The sequence below is a fragment of the Saccostrea cucullata genome, unplaced genomic scaffold, assembly GCF_032062105.1.
Source record: "Saccostrea cucullata isolate Sc308-1 unplaced genomic scaffold, CSIRO_AGI_Scuc_v1 ctg181, whole genome shotgun sequence".
NCBI classification, from domain to species: domain Eukaryota; kingdom Metazoa; phylum Mollusca; class Bivalvia; order Ostreida; family Ostreidae; genus Saccostrea; species Saccostrea cuccullata.
The window spans coordinates 196,622-214,442 of record NW_026936455.1 but is presented as its reverse complement, the minus strand read 5'-3'; the positions used below and the strand labels follow the sequence as shown (position 1 = coordinate 214,442).

General features: G+C 33.0%; 2 protein-coding genes across 4 annotated transcripts in view; both read right to left on the bottom strand.

The window, feature by feature from the left end:
• Window positions 1–201: 201 nt before the first annotated feature.
• Window positions 202–17,821, bottom strand: part of LOC134245633 (uncharacterized) — a 32,110-nt gene continuing 14,490 nt past the window's right edge. The window contains exons 1-6 of one of the 3 annotated variants that reach the window (XM_062727900.1): window positions 6,351–6,475; window positions 4,110–4,196; window positions 3,710–3,805; window positions 3,053–3,324; window positions 2,468–2,584; window positions 202–336 (exon numbers count right to left, since the gene is read on the bottom strand). In XM_062727900.1, the coding sequence (XP_062583884.1) occupies window positions 229–336; window positions 2,468–2,584; window positions 3,053–3,324; window positions 3,710–3,805; window positions 4,110–4,196; window positions 6,351–6,402 (732 nt within the window). In that variant the 5' untranslated portion in view covers window positions 6,403–6,475 and the 3' untranslated portion in view covers window positions 202–228. Of the gene's footprint in view, window positions 337–2,467; window positions 2,585–3,052; window positions 3,325–3,709; window positions 3,806–4,109; window positions 4,197–6,350; window positions 6,476–17,821 lie in introns of those variants that run through there. The other 2 variants (XM_062727897.1, XM_062727899.1) reach the window with 2 other exon arrangements.
• On the bottom strand, window positions 9,694–16,631 carry LOC134245611 (uncharacterized; the record flags this gene model as incomplete). Its single annotated transcript, XM_062727878.1, has 7 exons — window positions 9,694–9,806; window positions 11,349–11,462; window positions 11,580–11,803; window positions 12,667–12,777; window positions 13,048–13,155; window positions 13,755–13,841; window positions 16,607–16,631. Coding segments are annotated over 7 exons (771 nt in total), but the record flags the coding sequence as incomplete, so codon positions are not given.

The following is a 17,821-nucleotide window of genomic DNA, read 5'->3' as shown; positions in this document are numbered from 1 at the left end:
TCCTCCCCCCCAAAGGTCTCAGTGCATGTATTTTGGTTGATGTATTTTCAGGCATAGTATATTGTTATTTAATTAAAAATCTTTACTGTTATGGTGGTGAAATTTACAATCGAGACGCTTACGCAAAAATATACATAAATACATATGAAAAAAATATTTAAAAAAAAAACCTTGTAATAAATTATTTGTACTATAATTACATATTTTTTCACTACAACTGAGATTTTGTTAAGATGGTTTCCACTGCTGTATGGTATAGAAATCCGACATACGGGGAGTGGTTGTTTCGTCTAGGGTAAAGATCATTGGAGGTTCACTACACGTCTGGGCAGCAATCTACAATAGAGGCACCGGTTAAAAGAAAGAGTCATTAACTTAAATACAGCATAATAATAAATAGTAAATGTTCTTCAGAATGCTTATAAATAAATATTTCTGTAAATACAGTTATTACTTGAAATAACCAAGCTTGAAGGGAAAAAAACTGTACATATCAAATATAAAAGATTTAATGTAAATCATATACATTTTAATTTTGTTTTCCTTCAACATAATATCAAAGATTCTTGATCACCATGTGAACATAAGTATTATGTCCCAAATAACGAAAAATTATTAATAAATGGAAATTCAATTTTGCTTATATCAAAATTTAAGCCAAACAAGAGGCCCATGGGCCTTATAGGTCACCTGAGCATTATGCAACAACATTCCAGTGATTGCATTTGATTCATGTTTTAAACCAGATGCTATGGCATTCATAATTTTGAAAGAGGCACCATTGATCATCATAACAATACACTTAGCAGTTGCTTAGTTTGTTTACTTAATACCCATACGCAGGGTAGGGGAACAAAAAATGCATTTCAACTAATCAGTAATATTCAGCAATAATCAGTAGTGCCCCTACCACACATGAGCCTCTAACCCTTAGGCCTTGATATTTGATTAATACCAAGGAGCAGATTTCAAACCATTCATTCATTTTCAGTATATAAGTACAGCCCCCCCCCCCTCTATGGTACCCCTGACCCTGGGGCCTTAAAATTCACAGTTCTGGAAGATTAGGGCCCTTGTCCATCATAACTATAAAGGTAGTTCATCTGCTTAATACCCTGGAGCAGAGAAGAAAATTTTCAAAGATTTAATGTATTTTCACTTTATAATCAATAGAGCCCCGCCCTAACACCAGAACCCCTGACCCTGGGGCTATAAAATTCACGATTTTTGGAAGAGACATTCTTGCTCATCATAACTATGTACTTAGTTAGTTTATTTAATTCCTAGGAGCAGAGAAGAAAATTTTCAAAGAATTCATGTATTTTCACTATATAATCAATAGAGCCCCGCCCTAACACCAGAACCCCTGACCCTGGGGCCATAAAATTCACAATTTTGGTAGAGGCACTCTTGCTCATCATAACTATGCACTTAGTTAGTTTATTTAATACCCAAGAGCAGAGAAGAAGATTTTCAAAGAATTCATGTATTTTCACTATATAATCAATAGAGCCCCGCCCTAACACCAGAACCCCTGACCCTGGGGCCATAAAATTCACAATTTTGGTAGAGGCACTTTTGCTCATCATAACTATGCACTTAGTTGGTTTATTTAATACCTAGGAGCAGAGAAGAAGATTTTCAAAGAAATAATGCATTTTCACTACATACTTATTTAGCCCCGCCCTAGCACTAGAACTCCTGACTCCAGGGCCATGAATTTCACAATTTTAGTAGAGGACTTACTGCTGATTACAATCATGCAAACAGTTTGACTGCTTGATGTCCAGGAGTAAAGAAGAAGATTTTTAAAGAATGCATTAATTTTAGTGGTTTTGGCCCCACCCCTCAGGCCCCAGGGGGGCAGGGACCATGAAATTCACAGTTTTTGTTCCCCTTTACCCATAGATGCTATATGCCAAATTTGGTTGAAATTGGTTCAGTAGTTGCAGAGAAGAAGCAGAAAATGTTCAAATGTTAACGCACAACGCACGACGACGGACGAAAACAGATAGCAATAGGTCACCTGAGTTTACTCAGGTGACCTAGTAAAAATGACCAAGTTCAGTTGATTTTTTCCAAAAATATACATGTAACTAACTTTTTGCAAATATGTTTATTATTTAAATGTAGAATTTGAAAAGCACTTCCATGTCAAGACAACATTTTAAGGGCCACTTAAGGAAGCACAAGATGTTTTTGTTGGTAATTGAATATGCAGTCATTAAGGATTTGAACTAAATATGCAGTCATTAAGGATTCGAAACTGAAATTTGGAACTGAAAATGAGAATAAAAGTTCAAGATTTGCATGCCGTACAGAAATTGTGAAAACCAGCGTATCTTTAAATCAAGCGTGATCTATCTCCTGCTGCATGGAAAGTATTTACAAAACATATTCATTGCTAAATTAGACTTAGCAAGATCACATGAACGGTCGAGTTAGTTAAATAGAATATTAGACAAACCTGCAACACATCAAGTGAGTCACTGCAACCAATGAAAAAGCCAGCCACGTCGTTGCTATTTTCAAGAAATGTTGAGATAGGTGTGTAACGTTCTACAGTTTTACACCATGTCTTTAACTGTAAAAAGAAATCTTTATCATTTACAAATCAAAAAGATTTTAATAATATGTCTAAATTTTAATTGTCTAAAGGTATGTATTTTCCCCAGTGTAATGGAAAACAATCCGGTCCCAATATAAATTTATTCCATATTTTATTCATTTAGTCAAATTACTCTTTAAAACATGTGTAAGTATAGTAGAACAGATATTAATTAAAGGGTACATTTTAAGAAAAAATAAAAACATGACGATAAATTCCATTTTTCAAAATCTGAAATGAATTCAATCATTTATCCACTTTTCAAACAGAGAAGAAAAATTATATCCTTTTTGCAGAATGTGAATCAGTCAATCTATTTCTAAGAGTGAATTCAGAATCTTGTTTCAAAGGTTCGCCTAAAATATGTTTATTCATTTACATAAATAACATATATTTTCACAGGAAAAAGGAAAAACTTTTACTTGTATGTAAATTCATATATACCGATAACCCTTGCATCCAGGAGAACCTTTCTGTAGCGTTACATTTGTTGATGACGTAGGCTTCAGATGATTGGTGTTTATTATTGCTGGGACACAGTGCTGCTCTGTTGTCTTCCACGTGTATATTTTCTGCGATGGATTCAATGACACTGACTTTGTGGTGCTTACATTCCAATGGAACCAATGGTAAAGGGGTGGTGGGCAAAGTGGTTTTAGTGGTAGAAGTCGTAGTTGTCGAAGTAGTCGTAGAGGCAATAGTGTTGGAACTTTGGGCTGTACACTTAGACAAATACTTTACAAGCTTACAGCTTTTTTTTAATTACACAATTGTTATTTATGCGTTATGAACATTTTTTTTCAATATGATAACTACACTTAATAATTGCTTCCTATATGATATCTAAGAAAACCAGTTAGAACAGAACAACTTGACATGTACTTTTGACTCGAGTAATCTATTAAGTAAGCTTGTCGGTCAGGTTTTCATAGCATTCATATTGGTAAAAATATTTTCATACATATTTCTTCTCAAAACACTGATTTTTTAAAACTTACGTATAAGGTTTTTTTTTTACTAATTTGTAGCTTACTTAATCGAAAACAATATTTTTTGCATATAATTTTCAAATGTGTAATTAAAAAGGGAGTAGCAGCTTACCTTGACATTTGCAGTAGTGATAGTGGAAGAGGTGGTCGGGCAGACATTTTGGAACCTCGTCTGCTTTACAGGAACAATGGCTGTCGATCAAACATACTGCAACAGAACATGAACATTTATTACTAAAGGCTCGACTCTAAATGAATAGCTTTGGTCATCGATCAGTGAATTTTTTAAAAAAAAAGATGAGTCTAAGATTTATTAAAAGCTGAAGTCTCTTTGTCGATTCGAATTTTAGATCAGTCATTTCCATGCTCAGTTATAGTGGTTACTTGTTGCCAAGTTGATACATGTTGTATGTTCTTTAAAACTACTATTGCATGTGTTGACAAGATACGATTCGATTGCATATAATCGATATTTATTTGAATATCGAATAAAATATACATAAATAAGTTACCATGGCATTGACAAAATCCGTAGAAGCACTTTGGGTGTTGTTCATGTTTGCACCAAGGGCTGCATTCGTTGTCATGCCAACACGCAACTAAAAGAAACTTAAATATATTATTATTAAATATTTTATAACTCATTAACATTGTTTACAATTTAAATATCTTTACGTCAGCAATGTTTTTAGTAAATATATAATGTTTAATTTTTCTACTGAAACAAAGATTTAATAAGCATAATATACGACAAAATAGAATGCATCTTAAACAGGGCTCAAGACTTAGACGTAATTGGTGATCTTGCGGCCAAGCTCTAGTGGTGGGCGTGATGACATTGGCTTTCAATCATCAGCTTCCCTTGCTTGTGCAGCAATGTACCTTTACCATCTGCATACGGGGTTTATGTATCTCAGTTGATTCGATACCCAAGAGCATGCTCTACGTATGAACAATTTCTAACAATTTCGTATGTTCTATGGTCCATACAATGACCTTGTCAACAAATGCAATTTATCATTGAGTCAAATGCTGACTGATATATTGTTAGTTTTATATACATTATTGTTTTATGGATTTTTGCTGACTGACATATTGTTAGTTTTATATACATTATTGTTTTATGGATTTTTGCTGACTGACATATTGTTAGTTTTATATACATTATTGTTTTATGGATTTTTGCTATTGTTAGTTTTATATACATTATTGTTTTATGGATTTTTGCTGACTGACATACTGTTAGTTTTTTTATACACTGAATTGACGACGGTTTTTCCGTTGTTTACCCGATCATGACAAGGAGCACACGGCTGGTGAGACCGGGCGGCACCTGATACCATCTCTGATGTTTTGGAAGTCCGTGTTTGCTCTGCTCCTATTTTGTATTGTTTTATGGATTTTTGATCTTGAATACTGTTCTCCATATGTTTCACTCAAGAGATTTAAAAGATATGCCATACTCCTTTGACCCAAAACCAATAGCAATATACTTAAAAGTCATAATATAAAAATTTAAGTTGTTTTTAGTTCTCTTTAATGTCTTAAGAAAAAAAAATTAAAACTGTCAACAAGGAACCCTTTTTGCAATGTATAAATATCCGACTCTGACCTATTGACCTAAAATAAAAAAAATCATGAGGCCAGAGGAAAAGTACCGATAGTATTGATTTTCATTGCAAAAGTTTTCCAGTTTTTTTCCCAGATATCTCATTAGATTGCCCGTAAAAGAAAATATTCCATACAAACAGAATAACCCACCCTAGGGTCATGATTTGATAAAACTTGAATCTACACAACCCGAGGATACTTCTATAATAATATGACTAAAACAGCTTAAGCTGTTGTTGAAAATAAGATTTAAAAGATATTTTCTATATATTCCGATAATTAATTTTGACCCCCTTCCCCTGTTGTGGCCCTGTCCTACTCCCAGGGGTCATGACTGGAAAAAAAAATTGAATCTACATAACCTAAGGATACTTCTATTATTACATGACTAATCATGGCTCTGTTGTTCGAGAAAAATTTTTTAAAGACATTTAATTCCTATATACATGTAATCCTGTATAAAACTTCGACTCTCTCTTGTTGCCCAAATACTACCCCCGATGGCACATGTATGAACAATATGTGAACAAACTTGAATACAGCAGTATGTAGTATGAAAATTTCACATACGTTTCTTCTTCTCTAGCCCAGTGCTTTATGAAAAAAAAATTTTAAAAGATACATTTTTAAAGAATTCTTTATTATTTCCCTTGAAAGAGAGTGTTGCACTACAATGTACTTGTGAACAGATTTCAAGCCCCTTCAACCAATTTTTTGTGGCAAGTTTGATTGATTTTTACCCAGTGATTCTTGAGAAGTCGAAAATAAGAAAAATTTACAGACGACAGACGGATGCCGGAACCTTTTCGATACGAAAAGCTCACTTGAGCCTTTGGCTTGGGTGAGCTAAAATGAATTATTTGGTTTAAAATGTTATTTATTATAAAAATGTGTGTGAAAGAGAGAGAGAGAGAGAGAGAGAGAGGAAGAGACAAAGAGAGATTTTTTTTATAAATATTAAGGTTCTCGTAAAGGTCAAAATTTGCATTGAAACAAAACACATTAGTTTTTCATTTCGACAATTGACGTCAATGGTAATAAAACTTTATATAATATATTATATTTAAAAAAACGATAGATATTGAAATCAATTAATATTATTAAATACTATTAATATTGAAATATTTAAAATGATACTGCACCTGCAAACTGGCTGAAGAGAGTAACATTCAGTAAAATTACTATAATCCTCATTCTAGTAAATTGTGTCACACTTCTCTGTCTTTTTCTAACGCCTAAGTGTCAATAGGTATGTCATGGTCAAGAAATCTTATCGCGCTGTGGTTCCAAATACAGAGAATTCCTATAAATAAGACTTATTCAGACCAAATACAACAAACATTCTGAGATAAATAGTTCCCTACTGGTCTGTGTAGTCTAGATTTCTTAAAAATTAATGAAAAAGTGAACAAGCTCACATACCCCACGCTCCCTCAAAACTCAAAGTGCTGAAAATCCGAAAAAAATGTCAGGAATCGGAATTTCCCAGTAATAAGCACATCTACACATTGTGTCCTAAATATCTGCAAAGTTTGACAAAATTTTGTGCAGCGGTTTAAGAGAAATTGCGCTGACAAACTGTTCATCTCTATATTCAAGGTATGGCCAAATGCCTAAGTTAAAAAGTGCGGAAATTCCCGGAAAAAATAATGGAATCGGAATTTCCTGGTAATATGCACGTCTACACATTGTGTCCTAAATACCTGCAAAGTTTGACGAAATTCTGTGCAGCGGTTTATGAGGAGTTGCGCTGACAAACTGTTCATCTCTATATTCAAGGTATGGCCAAATGCCTAAGTTAAAAAGTGCGGAAATTCCCGGAAAAAAAAACGGAATCGGAACTTCCTGGTAATATGCTGCACAACTACACATTGTGTCCTAAATACCTGCAAAGTTTGACGAAATTCTGTGAAGCGGCTTGAAAAGAGCGTTCCTGACAAACTGTTCATCTCTGTATTCAAGGTATGGCCAAAAAAATCTAATTGAAAAGTGTGGAAATTCCCGGAAAAAATAAAGGAATCAGAATTTCTTGGTAATATTCACATCTAAATATTGTGTCCTAAACATCTACAAAGTTTGACGAAATTCTGTGCAGTGATTTAAGAGGAGTTGCGCTGACAAACTGTTCATCTCTATATTCAAGGTATGGCCAAAGATCTAAGTTAAAAAGTGCAGAAATTCCCGGAAAAAATAAAGGAATTGGAATTTTCTTGGTAATATGCACATCTACACATTGTGTCCTAAATATCTGCAAAGTTTGACGAAATACTTTGCAGCAGTTTATGAGAAGTTGTGCTGAAAAAAACAGGACTGACTGACACTGTGACTGACTGACTGACGGACAGGTCAAAAACATTATACCTCACGCAATTTGTTGCGTGTGGTATAATAACGTCTTTGTCATAGACTTCAATCATTATCATGGGAACGTAACTTTAAATGAATAATTTATATGACATGCACCTCATCATATCAAAAGCCTAACTTTGAATTTAAATGCTCCTAAGCCAATACTTTTTGTATTAGGGAAAGGTTGAATTGATTGATTATTTGATGAAATTCTCCTTTTTATTCCTGAACAGATACACACAGTGCATTGTTAAGATAAGCAAGGATTCTTCTTAAAAATTTGAAATTCATAGCCCCTGTGCCAAGGATTAATTATTCTTCTTAGGCAGGGCTTGTCATATTAATAAATGAAAATGCATTATTCTTTAAATTTTCGTCTTTGTCCATGTGCATTAATCAAGCATACATAGTGTGTTGTTTTGATCTTATGACCAATATTGAATCTCCAAAAACTGTGATTAGCATGGCTCCAGAGTCAGGGGCTCTGTTATTTGGGTGGGGATCGATTAGTTTTCTTAAATTGTCCGAAAGTCTTCTCTGCTTCTGAGCTTCTATTTTTGCAGATAGTTATGAAGTTGTAATAAACAAGAGTTTTTTTAACCACATTTTTGAAAATTTGAACCATTGGATCGCGTTTTCTGGTGATATGGCGGGTTTTTATTGATCTTTGTGGGAAAACATGAAATTTGTTGCATTCGCTTTTCTTCTATGTTCATCAATCATTATATATTATATGTAAATGATGTACCAATAAAAAAATTATTCACGACTTTAAATTTCTTAATGTACAATACAAAACAATCATGGAAAATAAATATATATTGAACAGTCAAGTCAAAGTATTTTTCCTGGTAACAGTAACGCATTCTCATGACTTTGCTTCGGGTTTTTATATATTTCTATGATACTTTTTTAGTCTACTGGTAGGAAAGAGCATAGTAATGCGTCCGGCGTCCGTCCGTCTGTCCGTCTGTCTGTCTGTCTGTCTGTAAACAATTTTTCAAAATGCTACTCCTCCTACAGTTTTGATCTGATTTCAATATAACTTGGCATATAAGTAGACTACACTAAGATACATAATTCTGTGTATCGGTTTTTGATTTCGACGAACGGTGTTGGCGTTGTTACTAAAAATAGAAATTTCTGTGAAATTCTTTCAAAATGCTACTCCTCCTACAGTTTTGGTCTGACATCAATATAACTTGGCACACAAGTAGACTACACTAAGATACATAATTCTGTGTATCGGTTTTTGATTTCAACGAACGATGTTGGCGTTGTTACTAAAAATAGAAATTTCTGTGAAATTCTTTCAAAATGCTATCCTCACAAATTTGGTATGATTTAATATAACTTGGCAAACAAATAGACTACACTAAGTTACATAATTCTGTGCATCGGTTTTTGATTTCGATGAACGGTGTTGCCGTGGTTACTAAAAATAGAAATTTCTGTGAAATTCTTTCAAAATGCTACTCCTCCTACAGTTTTGGTCTGACTTCAATATAACTTGGCACACAAGTAGACTACAGTATATAATTCTGTATATCGGTTTTTGATTTCAACGAACGGTGTTGGCATTGTTACTAAAAATAGAAATTTCTGTGAAATTCTTTCAAAATGCTACTCCTCGTACAAATTTGGTCTGATTTCAATATAACTTGGCACACAAGTAGACTACACTAAGATACATAATTCTGTGTATCGGTTTTTGATTTCGACGAACGGTGTTGGCGTTGTTACCAAAAATATTTCTGTGAAATTCTTTCAAAATGCTATTCCTCCTACAGTTTTGGTATGATTTCAATATAACTTGGCACTCAAGTAGACTACACTAAGGTACATTTCTTTATATCCGTTTTTGACTCCAATGAACATTATTACCTTGGTTAATAAAGATAGCAATTTCTGTTACTCTCATTTGCTACTTCAAATACAGTTTTAGTCTGACTATAATATAATGTGGCTTGCAAGTAGACTTTAAAGAGACTTATTCAAGGATCATTATTCTCTTTTTTGCCTGTGCAAATTTTCATATTTTAAGTACTTTCCTCTTCCTTTGCTATAAGTACAAACCAGTAGAGCTTCAGTCTCGACAGAGACTTCTGGTTTATTTTATTTTGCATAATTTCACAATTACAATGATGTTACAGATGTTGCAAAATGGTGAAGAAATCGGACATCCTGGGTGTAGTGGTATCATTCAATGTAAGGATCATGGGGGTATGAGAGCATGTCTGGGCTGCAATCTGAAACAAATAGTTTGTAAAATATAAAATTTATTTTAAAATATACGGGTAGAATAATAATTTAATTCTATCAAGATGGGTTCAATAATTATCAGCAGTACATTGTTCTAAATCAATAAATGGACATCAACACGACTAGACTTCAACTTTTTACCTAGAATGAATATAGAGCACAGAAATTCTCGAAATTGTAAACTTATTCTTTACTAAATGTAATTTTATATACAGAAACTAAGCCCTTGATTGACTTTTCAAGCAAAGTGTAGAGATCCTGCTTTGAATGTTTCGACAAATAGGGAGAAATATGTAGTGTTTTATCATTATCATTTTAATTAATGGTAATCATTTACCAGTGATTGTTATATGAAAAATAAGGCTTTGTGCTAGAAAACTGTGTTACTTCCTCTTATAGTCAAGGCTCCAGATCATGAAACATCTCAAGTTTAAGTCAAAGTCTTTCTTTTGGTTAAAAATTTGTTGAATTTAAAAAGTTTATGTGGATCTGTAAATTTAGAGGCTTGCTCAGTAAGTAAACATTTTACAGGTGACTGAAGGTTTCACTTAAGTCTAAGTCTGTCTCGATCATGATCCTTTGGCCTGATTTTGGTAAGGTGTTAAAACAGGTTTAAGGATGACGTTTACTCAGGTTTCAGAAATCAGAAAAGAAATTTTATAAAATATAATATTTTAAATCAAAAATTGTTCTAAATGGATAAAATAACTAAGTTTTATCTCAATATCAATTTAAAAATTTAATATGTTAGTACTTGAAGAAAATATACAGGAACAAAACTCAATGAATGGCTACACAGAGGAAATTCGGACTAAATTTTTAATTTTTTAATTTTTGTCAAAATTTTTATTTCTTGCAATATTAATCACAAAGTAAAGGTTATAATATTATGTTTTTTAAGACATCATTTTGCAAATATTATATGTGTTTAAGCTCATGAATTATTTCAAATAAATGAATGCTATGAAATAAAGAAACTCAAAAATATGTACAAAAACCACTCCAGACAACATTTCTCAATAATTTGATCATTGACCCCATATAATGTTAATACCATGAGAATAAGGGCAACACAAGTAACCGCAGGGTATAAATCATTTAGAGTTCTTATCAGTCAGATTTTTGTAATATTTGATTAAAAATAGGAAAAAAATATAAAAATGACAGAGGAAATTCGGACTGTAATAATTATCACGTTTATGGCCCAAACTCTACTCATTTCTTTATATAGAGCAACTCTGTTCCATTGCTATAATATTTCATTATTTAAAGAGTTTTTTTGCTTGTAATATTTTGTGAGTGAAGAAAACAATGGTTACAGTGTGAAAAATTGAGGTATTTCCCGAAAAATACTCAGGGTCCACTACCATGAAAACGAGGTCATTGACCTAGTTATTTGAAATTGAAATTTAACACAAGAATCATAGGTGTATAATGTACAATAGATGGTTTTTCGTTCTTATCAGTGGAATTTTTAGTCATCTGAGTAAATGTATACCTTAAGTCAGTAGATTAATGACATCACGTACCTTTAATCCATGACCAGAGTCAGTGCACTGGACAAAAAAGCCTGACATATCGTTTTGGCCGGAAAATGTCGAAATAGGTGTGTAGGCAGGAATGGTCAAACAGTCAGATTTCACCTGGTGTTAAATTTCTCAATTATGAAATGAACCTTACAAGTAATATGAGAACACCTACATGCATGATGAAGATTAGATTAAAAATAATTTTATCATTATGATATGTATATTTCCTACCGACAGACCCTTCATCCAGGAAGTCCTTTCAGTGGCGTTACATTTGTGGATGACGTAAGCTTCAGAAGATTGGTGTTTATTACTTCCGGAGCACAGTGATGCTCTGCTGTCCTCCACGTGAATATTTTCTGCGATGGATTCTATAACACTGATTTTTATGTCCTTACAAGCCAGTGGTGCAGATGGTAAAGCAGTTGTTGTCGGTGCGGAAGTGATAGTTTGACCTGTTTATATTTTGGAGGTAGTTTACAAATTCTTTGAGCAATATTACAAAAATCAAAGATGAATTTTATATTGTTGGAAAAATTAGGTAGGCAAACCCGGGCCGGGTTATTCGAAATTTTTCAATTTTCTGCCTTAAACTTTAACAATTTAAAAGAAAGAAAAACGAATTTACAAGTTTGAAGCAGCATAGCAGTGGGACAATATGAAGAATAAAAAAGTTCAAAGTGTGAAATAAAGGCGAATATGAAAACAATAAAGTGACATATAGTTACAAAAATAACAACGAATAAAGATGTAGACAAGATAAGAATAAAAGGAATTGCAAGATACATAGACTTTTGGCGGTAACTCCCTTCCATGAACCTTTCTCTCGCATGATATTGATAAAAGTGACAAATGATATGTAACAACCCTAAAATGACTTAAGTGACATGCACACATGCGCCCTGACACTGGTAAAAGTTACTATTGACGTGTATCTACCATGGCATTGACATAAGTAACTACTGACATGTACCTACCCTGTTATTGACTGATCATTCGAGTGACTACTAAAATGTACCTTCCATGGTATATAGGCAAAAGTGACTGCTGACATTGACATTGACAGAGGTGACTAGTGACATGTACCTACCCTGACATTGACAGAGGTGACTAGTGACATGTACCTACCCTGACATTGACAGAAGTGACTAGTGACATGTTCTTACGCTGACATTGACAGAATTGACTAGTGACATGTTCTTACGCTGACTGACTGAAGTGACACTAGTGACAGGTACCTACACCGACATTGACAGAAGTGACTACTGACATGTACCTACCCTGACATTGACAGAAATGACTACTGACGTGTACCTACCCTGACATTCGCAGATGTGACTAGTGATATGGAAATTGACGTATGTCACCTCTTTATGACATTTTCCTATCTGTCCAGGTGGGCAGCTGCAGTGACTATCATCTGTGCAGTCTGTAGTAAAGATAATAGATTTGGCTTTTATTTTATTTTCCACAAATAAACTAATGGAAATGTAAAATATAAAAATTTTTTGTTACAGGCATAAAACCCTTCACTTTAAATTGATATATTATTAGATACCCATCACAAAATAAATAACAAAAGTTTATCAGCCTACGTATCTGAATAATTTTTAAATCAATTGTTGGTCTAAAATCAAATCAGGGTTATTTTGCTAAAAAGAGCTTGATAAAAGCAGGACCGTATAAACATGTACCTTACCAAAACATTGGCAACGAGTTCCAAAAAAGTGTGAACAGTATGGATGTTTTCCGTCGCTGCAGTGGCTTTTACAATCGTCGTCAGTTGAGCACTCAGACTGTGAACCACCTGAAACAAATATCGAATACTGTAAATCACTTTTTATTCGCGAGAACTTTATTTTGGCGTAATTACGCGAAACAAAAAGCTCACGAAAATTTAATTCTCGTGTATATTAGTATTCCTTTAGATTATATAGAGCAAAAACCTCAATTCGCGAAAATTTTGTCTCGCTAATCAAGAGTCAATGACTATCTCGCAAAAATAAGGTGTCGCGAAAATTTAGTGATCTACAGTACATTCGAACAAATTCTAAGTGACATTTATACATTCTAATATATTTTATGTAGTTTTCTGTGGATTTATTTGAACAAATCATAATTTATGTAATCAAATACTAATGGTTCCATTTATAAGAAGCTTATTTTTCTGAAATAAAATTGGACATTGTATGTGTACGTGGTCTTTACATGTAGGTTAAAATTCTCCGAATTCCTCAATTTTAGAGCGAAAACATATCAATTAATTAAGTCTTATTTTTATTAACAGCTTAGAATGAAAAACGAGTATCGTTAACCCATAATTTTTGTCCTTTAATCATCAAATTATACTTAGAAAAAGAAGCCACATAATATAATTACATTTCGTATAAATTTATAACACATTACCATGACAATTACTACAATGGCCATGAGAACATTCTGCTTGGTCGTTGTGACACCAACTAATACACTCACTGTTATGTCTACAAGCAACTGAATAAAAAATTAAAATTATGTTAACAGGCAAATGAACAAAAATTAAAATCATGTTAAAAGGCCACTGAACAAAAATCTAAATCATGTCCACAGGCAACTGGACAAAAAATAAAATCATGTTAACAGGCAAATGAACAAAAATTTAAAATCATGTTAACAGGCAAATGAACAAATATTAAAATCAGGTTAAAAGGCCACTGAACAAAAATTTAAACCATGTCCACAGGCAACTGGACAAAGAATAAAATCATGTTAACAGGCAACTGGACAAAAAGTAGTCATGACGTTCACATGTACGTAACTGAACAAAAAAGTTTTTCATGTTTACAAACAACTGAGCAAAAATATTTATGTTTTAATACAGATAGCAAAACAAACTTGCTTAAGAGGAAAATGTAAATAGTTATACAGGTTAGTAAAATTGCAGTTATTCCAAAGAACTTTTTGACAATTTGAAATCATAAGGTTTTACCAAAATCAATAGCTTGAAAATTTACGACTTTATACACAACCATTCCACACGATAATTTAAAGTCTAGGCTTTTTTATATCATTGACAGCTGCTATTTCAATAAAAACAAGAAGCCAAGGGGCCTTATAGGTCACCTGGGTATTGGTAACAACTTTCAAACAATTAAATTTGGTTAGTGTTTTAAACCAGAGGCCATGAAATTCACAATTCATAATTTTGGAAGAGGCACTATTGCTAATCATAATTATAAACTTAGGATGCTTACTCTATTTACTTAATACCCAGAGGTAGATCAGAGTAACAAAGAGAAAATGCACTTCCACTTTATCACCAGTTGTGCACCTCATCCCAAAGAACCACTGATCCTGGGGACAATTATTTCAAAATTTTGCAAATTTTATCATAAAATGGTTGATTAATACCAAAGAGCAGATTTCAAAGCATTAATTTATATTCAGACTATGTAAACCCCCCCCCCGACCCATGGGGGGCATAAAAAATAACTATTTTGCTAGATGCACTTTTCTTCATCATAAATATATATACTTGGATCATTGGCATAAAACCTAGGAGCAAAGAAATTGATTTTCAAAGAATTAATGTATTTTCACTATATAATCAATAGAGCCCACCCTAACATCGGAACCCCTGATCCTGGAGTCATTAAATTCACTATTTTGGAAGAGGCACTCTTGCTCATCATAACTATGTACTTAGTTAGTTTATTTACTACCCAGAAGCAGAGAAGAAGATTTTCAAAGAATAAATGCATTTTCACTATATAATCAATAGAGCCCCGCCCTAACACCAGAACCCCTTACCCTGGGGCCATAAAATTCACAATTCTGTAAGAGGCACTCTTGCTCAATATTACTATGTACTTAGTTAGTTTACTTAATACCTAGGAGCAGAGAAGAAGATTTTCAAAGAAATAATGCATTTTCACTATATACTCTATATAGCCCCGCCCTAGCACTAGAACCCCTGACCCTGGGGCCATGAATTTCACAATTTTGGTAGAGGACTCAATGCTCATTACATTCATGCCAACAGTTTGCCTGCTTGATGTCCAGGACTAAAGAAGAAGATTTTTAAAGATTGCAATAATTTTAGTGGTTTTGGCCCCACCCCTCAGGCCTAAGGGGGGCGGGGACGATAAAATTCATAATTTTTGTTCCCCTTCACCCATAAATGCTGTATACCAAATTTGGTTGAAATTGGTTTAGTGGTTTCAGAGAAGAAGCTGAAAATGTTCAAATGTTAACACACGACGCACGATACACGACGACAGACGAAAACGGGTAGCAATAGGTCACCTGAGTTACTCAGGTGTCCTAAAAATGGAACTTGTAAATTTACTTACCTCATCATTTGCAAAATTATTTTGTTAAAAACAGTTATACACACAAGTACTCTGAAGTTGTCATAAAAAAGATGCTTGAGTTTCTGATAGACAATATCTGTGGTTTTTGGAGACCAGGTCTTCCGACAATATATTGGAATTCCCATGGGTACTAATTGCGCCTCGTTATTAACCGATCTATTTATGTATTCATATGAGGCAGATTTGTGCACAATCTTATGCCTGAAAAGAAGAAAACACTACCTGTGGCCTTCAACTCCACATTTAGACGTATTGACGACGTATTGTCAATTAGCAATGGTAACTTCCATTCTTATGTCGATACGATATATCCATGTGAGCTTGAGATAAAAGATACCACAGAGTCTGACACATCTGTTTCATACTTGGATATTTTAAGTGCAAATACGTTAACAACCAAGCTCTATGATAAATGTGATGACTTTAACTTTACAGTCGTCAACTTCCATTACTTAGGAAGCAATATATTACTTCTGAGTTTTTCCATTGTAATTCAAAATCAGTGAAACTGAGTGTGCATTATGTAAATGATATGCAAAATATAGATGCAGGTACACTCGCTTCATGATAAAAAAAAAACTTGGATGATAATAGATGTAGAAAGCTTGGAAACTTGGATATAATTAGTGAACTATAAATTCCAAGTTACAGAGTGTAAAAGACTTTCTTTACAAATAAGCAAAAATATGTTGAAAAGCTTACAAAAACTTTGTTATTGCTCAAAAATTACAAACAATGAATAAGCAAATAATTGCAAGTCAGCAAAAATAAACACCGACAAAATACAATTCTATAAGAATTATCAATCGGCTCAAGAGATTTTAAAGCATTCTGCAAGCCCTGTCCCTATTGTTGGCATATTTTTTGAATAAAAATATAGCGAACAAATGCATATAAAATACTCACCAAATTCATGCAATTCGAAGGGAAATTAAGTTTCTGACATTTCAAAAAAAGATTAGATAATTTTTATCTAGCTTGTTGATCATTACTTTTATCCTAATATATTAAAACACAATCATAAAAATATTTTATGTTAATAATACACACGCCTTTCTCAATTTAGATTTCTCCATGTATAGGAATAACTTAGTCAGGTCAAAGATAGCAAATAAGTATAATTCATGTATTACGTTGTGTCGCTTGCTAGAGAACATTGCCACTGGGGTAAATTTTAGTCAGGATAACTTATAACCAAATATTTAAGTACACTGTCTGAAACAGAACTTGTAGCAAAAGTATTATTGCAAGTCCTTTGCCTAGGAAGAGAGAAAATTTAATACAGATGACGATTTTACAGATATATACATGTACATACCTGGTAAATGTTTATAACGACGTTTCGGATAAACGAATGGAAGACAACAAAAAACTTCCCAGGACAATAGAGTTCGAAGAAATCCAGATGACAACATATTTAATGTTTCGTCTTGACTTTGACATTTTAGAAAGAACCTTACATTAAGATCATGCATGGATACCTTTTGTCTTATTAATAATAATGTGATTAAAATACTAGCACAAAAGTAGAGAACAATTAACCTACCATTAAAAAATCAATCACAACTCAGTAATTAAACTTTTAATATTATAGAATGTTTAAAAACATCTAATTGACTTCAAGCTGATTCTTTACTTTTGCATTATATAAATTGATCCGTTCTATATACGTATATTATTCACTAGTTTTACTGTAATTTTTTCTTGACAAGCAACTTTCTTACATGTACATAGCATGAATTGAAAAAGGATAAAACTAAAACTAAATTAGAAACTAGATTAAAACTGTACCTGCAAATGTACTGAAAAAAAGAAAGAAAAGGTTAAAAAGTATCATCCTCATTCTGGTATTCTTAGACAAGTTTCTTATCCTCGTGGTTATGTTGTATATTAGATTACTTGAGACTTTTGTATAAAGAGTTAAGGTCACGATATGGAATACCAGTATTGTGTTATCAACACTGTTCGAGAAATAAATGTAATGGTAATGTTATTCTCACCATAAATATATTCTGTATAAATATCTTCAAATATGTGTATTGGTGATATTAAGAAATATTAATTTTATAAAAAGAAAGTATTGTAAATCTTATACTATTGCCGGATAAATGTATTTAAAAT